General features: G+C 40.9%; 1 protein-coding gene across 3 annotated transcripts in view; it reads left to right on the forward strand.

The window, feature by feature from the left end:
• The window catches only part of PLCB1 (phospholipase C beta 1), a 738,118-nt gene extending 728,844 nt beyond the window's left edge, over positions 1-9,274 (forward strand). For 2 of the 3 annotated variants that reach the window (XM_021077400.1, XM_021077403.1), the window contains one exon: positions 5,991-9,010. In XM_021077400.1, the coding sequence (XP_020933059.1) occupies positions 5,991-6,218 (228 nt within the window). In that variant the 3' untranslated portion in view covers positions 6,219-9,010. Of the gene's footprint in view, positions 1-5,990 lie in introns of all 3 variants that reach the window. The other variant, XM_021077401.1, reaches the window with a different exon arrangement.

Consider the following 10,507-nt stretch of genomic DNA (forward strand, 5'->3'; position numbering starts at 1 on the left):
AACTCCAAGGTTGGCTGACTTATGACAGCTGCGCTTTCATGGCTGATGATTGACATGATGGAAATGGGTGTAACTGGGCCATGTGTCTTCCCCTCCAGCAGGCTAGATTGAGCTTCTTCGCATGATGCCTGAGTAACCTTCCAACAAGAAGAACAGAAGCACATAGACCTTTTGGGGTCTATGCTCATAACTGCATACTGTTACTCTGGCATATTCTGCTAGATAAAGCAAATCACAAGTTCTCCCCCCATACAGAGAGATGAAAAGTGTCATGGTCTGTGCACACAGGTCAGAAAAAGAATCTTCCAGCATAACAGGGTGAAAGAAAGAAGAGTTTATTGAGATAAGAGATGCTGCTAGTGCAGCAGGATGACTTCCTGGTAATCTGGGAGAGCCAACCCTGAGCATGTGGTCATGTCTGTTTTTATAGCCCAGGGAGAGGAGAGGTCTTATAATACCCCTGCTGACCTGCTGATTGTTTGGGGAAAGAGGGGTCTTACGATACACTTGCTGGTTGGTTGAGGGCAGCACCCTCTATAGGGCTGGGGTGAGGAGTGGGACGCATACCTTTCCCAGGAGGGGCAGGAAGGAGTAGGCCAGGTTCTTCATGGGGGGGGCATTAAAATGAGACAGATGGGGCAATGATAAGGGTCTGGTAATTCCTACCTTGGCCAGAGGCTTTGAGTTCTATCTCCTTGAAAGACCCTTGAAGTCCCACAAAAAGTAAATGCCACTCTGTGAAGTGGGAGGGGCTGAGAAGTCTATGACTATAAGGAGGGGTGAAGAATGGCTGCCATCTGTCCAGTCTGTCTGTCATTCCCGAAGAACACAAAGCTTGAGTTGCATGGACTAGAAATTCAACACATTTGAGTACATGAACCAGAAGGTGGCAGTTAGATGGGAGGGCACTGAATGGCAGCAGAGGGATGATTAAGAACAAGCCTTGGTGTTCAATGAAGGACCATCTGAAGCTCAGTACTGCGGGGAGAGATGACTAGGAGGAATCTAAACTGAAATTCTGCAGTTGGACTGATGCTCTGTCCTCTGATCTCAGCCAGGTTTAGTTCTGCCAGGAGAGAAGTTAGAACCTTTCCACAAACCCAATAGGGCCCATGAGAGTGGATGGAATTGATTGCCAACAATAAAAAATCCAGAGGCCTTAAATGAAAATTTGGATTTCTGGCTTTTCTTGAAAACGAGAACCTGGCGAGCCTCAGCAAGAGATGAGTTCCTGGCACCTCCTTTAGACCCTTTTAGACCAGCATGTCCTCCCCACCACTCCGACGTCCTTGCACACAGCCTGCTTCTCCTATTTTCATGATTTGTCTCCCCTCACCCTAACCCCAACACCTGAGCTTGCAGCCTTGAACTAAAGTAACCCAAGACTCCTGCTAGAAAGGCATTTTGGAAACAGAGCCAGACTTTGCCCTGCATACTTTTCATATTTTCTTACAATGAACAAGTATTCCATTTATAAGAAGAAGAAATAATTAAAAGCTCTAAGGTGAAATTCAATAATGAGTGCAATTTTGTAATTCATTCATTAATAAAAGACTTTTTTGAAAGGGTGAAATATCTGGCATTTAATGTAAATTTAATTTAGTTTAAATTTATAAATTTAGTTTATAAATTAAATTATGTTAATATGTGAAAATAGTTTAGAGTCAAATCTACAACTGACCCATAATAAAAGGAAGAATCTACCAAAGTTATAATTTAGCCACAACTGGCTCATCTTTTTTTTTTTTTTTTTTTCTTCTTCTTCTTTTTAGGGCTGCACCTCTGGCATATGGAAGTTCCCAGGCTATGGGTCTAATAAGAGCTGTAACTGCTGGCCTAACACCACAGTCACAAGAACACCAGATCCAAGCCTCAACTGTGACCTACACCACAGCACACAGAAAGGCCAGATCCTTAACACACTGGGAGAGGCCAGGGATCAAACCTGCATCCTCATGGATGCTAGTCAGATTCATTTCCACTAAGCCATGATGGAAACTCCAATTTTTAAATTTTAAAAAGATAATTATTGGAGTTCCTGTCGTGGCGCAGTGGTTAACAAATCCGACTAGGAACCATGAGGTTGTGGGTTTGGTCCCTGCCCTTCCTCAGTGGGTTAACGATCCGGCGTTGCCGTGAGCTGTGGTGTAGGTTGCAGACGCGGCTCGGATCCTGCGTTGCTGTGGCTCTGGCGTAGGCCAGTGGCTACAGCTCCGATTCGACCCCTAGCCTGGGAACCTCCATATGCTGCGGGAGCGGCCCAAAGAAATGGCAAAAAGCCAAAAAAAAAAAAAAAAAAAGATAATTATTAAAATTAGATTATGATGATGACATTGTGATTTATAGTAAGGAATATACATTTGATCTTCCCCAGTTCCGGGCACAGAGCTCCTAAAAGCCTTGGAATTGTGTAAGTTTGGAGAGTGATGAAGGTATATTTTTTTATATTAATGAGGTGACTGTGGAGAAGCACCTAAGGATGGAGCTGGTTGTCAGGGGAAACCAACCTAGTAATTAGAGGGTCGGAACTTCCAGGTCCATCCTCCCCACCTCTCTGGGGAGGGAGGAGGAGCTGGGGATGTAGTTCATTCACCAGAGGCCAATGTGTCACATCAGTCATGATTTTGTAAGGAAGCTTCCACAAGAACCCAAAAGGCCAGGGTCCGAGACCTTCTAGGTTAGTGAACACGTGGAGATGAGGAGAGTGGCCCACCTGAAGAGGGCATGGAAACTCTGTGCCAGTTTCCCTTACCTTGCCTTGTATGCCTAGCTATTCCTGAGTTGTGTCCTTTTATAATAAACTGATGGTCTGGGAAGTAAAAGGTTTCTCTGAGTTCTATGAGCCAATCTAGCAATCCAAATCAAACCAGGAAAATCGTGGGAGCTTCTAAGCTATAGCCAGTCAGTCAGAAGCACAGGTGTTAACCTGGACTTGCACTTGGCATCTAAAGTTGGGTGGAGGTGGGAGGCAGCCTTATAGGACTGAGCCCTTCACCCGTGCCTGAGATGTAATGCTAGACGTGAGTATGTATTTATTCCACCATGGGACCAAAGAACACCTGTTTAGTGTGGCACTTTAGACCAATGTCTGTTTTATTAGTTCAACTATGACACAAATTCTCCTTTACCTTTTAAAAATGTTATGGCTTTAAATTTTTATTTAGTTGTGGAATAAATACATGAATAAAAAAAATCAGTGTACAGTGTCAGAACTGAGTCCAATTGTAGAACACCCAGCTACTGTCACAGAGAATTGCTTGGTGGTGTGGGGAAGAATACCCACATATAAGAATTGGGTGCAGAAGTATAATTATTAATATTAGATTATTTAAAGTTATTAGAATATTTTAATATATTTATCTCACATTTCATGTCTTTTTTTCACAAATGAAAAAAGAGAACAGGCTCTCAAGCACACAGGGTCTTATCCACCAGTGAATGAAGAGAAACTGGTCGCTAGGTCAAGGGCAATAAATCTGTAGCTACAGATCCCCCAGTCCAACCTAAATGAAATCTGCTGTTTCCTAAACACTGGGTGCCATGCTTTTCTCCCTTTCCCTACATTCCTTGGAAATGAAACTCTAACTACATGTATTGCTCGAGTAAAAATTGAAGCAAATTGATGAGGAGGTCTGGATGGTAGTCAGTGGAAACAGTCAGGCCCCAAGTTGAGAGTTCACTTACAGCAGCACGTGACAGTGCAAAAGCCCCACCTTCGGAGGAATTGGCCATTGTCTTCTGTGTCTGATACTCTGGAGGTGTGTCCCCAATGCTGAGTGAGGCTGGGTGTGAAGGTGCCTTTGCTCCATCACAGCAGTGTGAATCCTGCAGTCCCGTGCCTCCCCCTCTCCTAGCATGTTTCCTCCTTGGCTTATTGGAATTCACATGCCAACACATATTCATAAATGCCCAACATTTAATATTTGGGGAGAATAGGTAACTTTCAATACTCAAGTCAAGCCATTTTTATCAGGCACTTTTTGATGTGACCAAAAAAAAAAAAAAAAAGTTCATTCAAACAGATCCATAATCCCTTGTCTGAGACACCTGAGGGGCTGTCATGTTTCAGAATTCATAATTTTTCTTTAGAAAGGGAATATGATGGGCACTATGAAGGGGACCTGGTTCATCCTCACAATAAAACAAATGAACCTGTCTACCCTACCATGTATGGATATTCACATGCAGCGGGATTAAGTAAGGATTATTATATCTGAGTTTCCTGGTGGCCTAGTGGTTAAGGGTCCATTATTGTCATTGCCGTGGCTCAGGTAGCAGCTGGGGCATGGGTTTGATCCCTGGCCCAAGAACTTCCACATGCTGCGGGGGCAACCTAAATAAATAAATAGTCTTATGTCAGTTCATGGCAATGACTTCGCCACAAATTTATAGAAAGCTCCCCAATTTCAGAAGTTTGGGAATTTTAGAATAGCAGATAAGGGATTATGGATCTGTATTAAATAAATCTGGCAAAATTTCTCTGGTGGAGCAGCAAGAGCAAAAAGGAATTTAGCTAAAGGGAATGTTACCAAGCTGCTGGCACCATCCAGAATGTGGATGAGGAGGGTGGTCAGGTCACCACGGGCCGGATGCCCTGAGGGCTGTCTTCATCCGGGAAGGTCCAGGGGTCAGACTGCACCGAAGCTGCCAATGGAGGATATATGGCCAGGATGGAGACCCAAAGTAGAACTGGGATCTCAGAATAAAACCAGGACAGGAAGCTCATCAGGGGGTCCAAAGAAGACCAGCCATATCAGTATCACCCAGGAGTAGCTGAGAAATTCCAGATTTCTCAGCCCCACCCCATCTCCTGAATCAATTAAAATTAAATCCCAGATGATCTGTGAGCACCTTAAAGTTTGAGAAGCATGAAAAGAAATTTCTTAATGGTGTTAAGGACTTATCTTAAGAAAAGCTACATCAAGGCTATATACCGAAAGGAGAAAAAGCAGATAGTCTGGCTTGCCATTTCTAAGATTAAGCTCCCTGCTTACCATTCAATAAGCAAAGAGCATTTTATTCAAAATTCTGGGTTTTGATTGGGCTCTGCTCAGCAGAGCATCTCAGCAGGCTCCACCCACTGCTGGCCCCGCCCCTCACCCCCACTTCTACCAGTAGCCCAGCTTTTACTTGTTTTATGGCTGAGGCCAATGGTAAGTCTGCATTTGAAGAAAGGGTTCTGTGACTTTTAAAAGTCTGAACATTCTCCAGAGCATTCAATAGATAAAATTAGAAGACAGTTTATAAGGTAGCTAAAACAGTTTATGAGGCAAATAAAAATTAGAATGAAAAGGGAATCAAAATACATAGGTGATAAAATAAGTCAAGACAGGAGTTCTCCTGTGACTAAATGGGTTTAAGATCTGGTGTTGTCACTGCAGCAGCACCTCTAGCTGCTGAAGCGCAGGTTGGATCCCTGACCCAGGAACTTCAGCATGTGCAAACACAGCCAAAAAAATAAAACAAGTCAAGATAGAAGTTCAAGTTGGTTACATGAGTATGTTCCTTTTGTAAAGAAATGTATCAAACTCTTGTTTAGAAGCATTAGCTTCCCAGCCTCTAGGTGAAGCTGCACTTCATTAAGTTGGTGCCTTGACTCTCTGTCCACTCCCTTCACTTCTTGGCTTTCCCAGCCTAACTCATGGCTGACACTCCTAGCTATCAGTTAGCTTCCAATTTTCACATTTAAGAATTTCACATCACTGCATATTACTTTTATAAACTTTTTCAAAAGACCCATCTGTGTTTGTGTGTATGTATTTATTTAGAGCGTCATAGCTCTGTAGCTTTATTATGCCACGCAAAACCTCAACTTGACTTTTAGCTCTGGACAAATGACATAAACCTGGTTCTACATCTTCTCTGTGGGTAACCAGTGGATGATATTAAAACTCATTGATTCCTTCCCCATCTTTGCACATCTCATTCAAGGAGTTTCTACGTAGAAGCCTAAGAGACATAAAACCATCCTCTCTCTTGCTGTCTCCCAGCTGCAGGTGGAGCTGGAGCAAGAATACCAAGACAAGTTCAAAAGGCTGCCTCTGGAGATTTTGGAGTTCGTGCAGGAAGCCATGAAAGGCAAGATCAGTGAAGATAGCAATCATAGTTCTGCCCCTCCCCCGCTGGCCCCAGACCCCGGAAAACTGAACCACAAGCCTTCTTCCAGTGAGGAGCTGGGAGGAGAAAACCCAGGAAAAGAGTTTGATACTCCTCTGTGATTGTTCCTGCCAGGCCTTCCAAACACGCATGGCCACCTCGGCTCCACCAGACTCTCTCCTCTCACAAAGATCACTGCCCAGGATCATCTTCCTGAGAAGCATCCCTTAGATTAAAATCTGCACCAGAGGGAGAGTTCCAGAAGGATCCATGCAGTTTCCCCATGTCCAGGCTCCATATGTTATGTGGAAACTATTGTAGGACCAACAGTGGAGAGTGCATGTATGTGGGACTTGGGTTTTCTTTCCAATAGTAAATTCAAAGCAGGCAACTTCCAGGCTCCATGGAACATTTCATGAAGGACCGTGTCTTCTTTGAAGAAGATCAAGCTCATGTTTTGATTTGAGGCTCTGGTGTAAAGTATGTCCCAAGTAATAGAAATAGTTTGAGAAATGCATAGCACTATTTAACACTATTGAACAGCCAACTTTGAGCATTTTTTTCCCTAACTGCCCCTCAACTGTCATATCTTCCAGTTAACATGCATATTAAATTGTTTCATCCTTTGCTTTGCAAGCACTGGTGGCTTGCAGTTTGCTAATTTATTTATCATAGAGGCATCGGTGTATTTGCTGTGGACATGGCTTTATCGGATTCTGTATAATCTGTAGTGATTCCAATCAGCTGGTTTTCTGTCTTGATTGCATCCTTATCCAGTGAAGCCATTCCCAGACTTGGCAACATGGCTTGTACATTTGTCTGCATGAGTGAGTTGGCCGCACACTTCCAGGCAGTGTGCTATCTGAGTCAATTATTTGGTACTCAGAGTCTGGGTATTCATTGGTCATTGGCCTAAAATGATTGAAAAAACTACAAAGATCTGTTTGATTGAATAAGAATAGTTGAGCTGATGTCTGTTGAGCAGAGATTCAATCAGAGTGAACAGGTTCTAGCAGTTATTTTGCTCTCTGACTTTTTTAAGGTTCATTTATTTTTAATATAGAGATAAAGATTGAATATTTATCTAGAGAATACACAAACCCACATATAAATGATATATATTATCTCCATGTATATATATATATGTATGCACTCAGCCATGTAAGTACATACACACACACACACATTCAAATGAGTGTGGATATGAGTTTCTTAATTGGCAGTGACCCAACTTTTCCAAAAGACATAAAACCAAATTCAACCGTAGAGGAAAAAAATGGTCAAGCGGTGATATTATGTGAATATTAAATTATATTGAAATTCTAAGAAACCATTGACTGAAGCCATTGATGCAAGCTGAGGTAGATTGAGAATTTAGAATATGATTTTGATGTATATTTTGCAAGATCAAAAACTGGATTTTAGATATCAGATTTTAAGCTTGTTTTTTAATGATCAGAATATACAAAATATATAGGACAGCAAGTATCGTCCATAATTTTTAAGTCTGATAGAGTTCAATTTATTTCTAACATTAAAAAACTTTCATTATATATTTACTGTGTACATTTAATTCACTTAACTGTCTTTTTGTTAAGTTCCTATGTTAAGTGGCATAAGAGAAACAAATTATATTATGTTAAAACTGATAGAAAACGTTATTGAAAGGTCTTAAGAAAGAAAAAGTAATTATAGAGAGGAAAATATAGAGAGTAACACGAAGGACATTGAAGTTAAAGCCCTGAAGCAAGATTCTCACAGTTTTATTTTACTTTAAAATAAACCTGTCTGATTGTAGCTTAGCAAAACATTTTAAAACACAAAAACTAGTTGTGTCCTGAAAATTGTGTTTTAAGAATTTAATATTTTTATGAAAATTATTCTATTTAAGCAATAACTAAGGATCACAATTAAGTTTTAATCAAAATGGTGTCTTAGTTCAAACATCAGGAAAGAGTGTTTGATTAAAAAAAAAAACGCATCTAGCAAGAGACACAAGGGGAAAAAAAACCCATCCCCTTTGGAGATGATTATATTTTGATCTAAAGGATTTGGGTGTTAATTAGACACCTAATAAAACTTAACTTCCACTGAATGAGAAATCTTTTGTAAATCATTCTACTTTTGCACTTTGAAGGAAAGGCATTAATCATAAGGAAGCAAGAATGGTCAAAATCGAATGCTGCATTTTTATAAACAAAATTACAGACTGTCTAAAATTGCTGAAGAATGAACTAATAATAGCATTAATAACCAAACACAATGGTGATTATTACAGAACAGTGTATCACATTTTAGTCCAGAGATAGACTAAAGTTGAATAACCTTGATGTACACAAAACTGTTTTGGTAGTTGGATTTCATTATCTTAGTGACTGTAGTCATTTTGCAATACGTTTGTATTTGGCCATTTCCTGTAATCACATTTTTATATCTCTACAATGACACTTTTTGCAGTTGTGGGGTAGTGTGTAACACTGTCCATCTTGCATCATTGAAACTACTACAGTGATACTATCATTTAATAATATTAATACTACTTGAAATAGACTAAGATAAAGAAAAGGGGTCTATATGATGTGCAGTTTTGTGCCTTTATGTATTTGCCTTGTTCTTTGTTGAATGTGTGAAATTCTGTACTGTGGTTTTTCCTATAATAGAGAGTAGAGCTGTGTATTGAATTAGACTATGCCCTTCTGATATCTTTACACTACTGAGAATAGCGTGGTGTTGGCCATGTAAACCAATTTTCAAAGTTCTAATGATATGCCATGTGTTTGAGGGTTTTAACATTTCATTTTAACATTTCAGTATCACCATACACTAATGAATACTCCTGTGATAGATAAGCCGTCGTTAAATAACTCCGAAAGAAAGGGCCATTGCTTGCGTTACTTTGAATTTAATGTTGCTCTTGTGCACTGTATAAATATTGTTTGTGATGGATTAGACATTGTGACTTTTGCCTTTTCAGAAGAAAAAAAAAAGATAGGACAAAGTATTTGAAGCTCTTAAAATGTACATATTTTGGTTCTTCTATCTCAAATTATTTAAAATGCATAATTCACATTTTTTGTAATAATTCTATGCAATTTTGTGGCATGATGTTTCTTCCACTTGTAATTTTATGTGCTTTCATCACAGATCCAAAGGAAACAATAAAAATTTCTTAACACAACCCAGCTGTTATTCCGTGGTGTCAGGGCCAACGTTCTTTTGATGGGCAGGAAGCTGGGAGTGGTCATGCCAGTTTTTATGGAAGTAAAGCCCGTCCTGATGGAGCACACCTGTAGCTGTGTAGGAAATCAAGAGACTGCCATGCTTGTGCCAGAGGGCAAGGGGGCCATCCCTCTGTCAGTTCAGCACGTCCATCCAGGAGTAGCACTGCGCTTGTCCTTTGCTCCACCTTCAGGATCCTCCCTTCTCCCCTTCCTTCCTCGCCCCAAGCTAAGGAACTGTCAAATAGCGGGTGTGGCAAGAACTGACAGAGTGTTTGATGTAAATTTTCTTATAAAACAGATTAAAAGGGTCTGAAGATTTGATTTTTTTAATAAATACTTTCATTTATGGGGAGGGGGGGAGGTACACACACAGCATGCAGAAATTCCCAGGCCGGGGATTGAACCTGCGGCACAGTGGTGAAAACCCCATATTTTTAACCACTAGGCTACCACGGAACTCTGCAACATTGATTTTTGAAAAATATACATATGAGTTATTAGAACATCCCATAGATATTCCAAATGCAGTATATCGGTTAACTATCGCTAGGTTACATTTCCCCCAAAGCCTAGTGGCTTAAAGGAATAGGAATTATTTATCTTTCATAGTTTTCAGGGGTCAAGAATTCAGACAGGCAGAGTAGAGATGCCAGGTTTCTATGATGCCTGGGGCCTCAGCTGGAAGAGTAGAAGCTTAGGAGCCGGAGTTTTCCAAAAACTATTTTACTTCCACGTCTGGTAGGTAATGATACATCAGCCAAGAGTCTAGCTGGGGCTCCAGGCTGGAACATCACATGTGTCTTCTCCACATGGCCTGGGCTTTCTCACAATATGGTGCCTGGACTCCAAGCATGAGTGAGGCTCACTTTGGACTCCAGTCCTAACAACAGCCTCTTCTGACCCACAGGCAAAACCAGAAGCCATTCTTTGCTCCCTGGAATCTATGCAGTGTTCCGTTGTTTCTTTAGCATTCTACACATATTTTTAATTACAGTTTTTTAAGCTATAACATACTTTATAGTTCATTCTTTTAAAGTACACATTTCAGGAGTTCCCATCGTGGCACAATGGTTAACGAATCCGACTAGGAACCATGAGGTTGTGGGTTCTATCCCTGGCCTCTCTGAGTGGGTTAAGGATCTGGCGTTGCTGTGAGCTGTGGTGTAGGTTGCAGACACGGCTCAGATCCA

Source organism: Sus scrofa, chromosome 17 (genome assembly GCF_000003025.6).
Source record: "Sus scrofa isolate TJ Tabasco breed Duroc chromosome 17, Sscrofa11.1, whole genome shotgun sequence".
In the NCBI taxonomy this organism is placed as follows: domain Eukaryota; kingdom Metazoa; phylum Chordata; class Mammalia; order Artiodactyla; family Suidae; genus Sus; species Sus scrofa.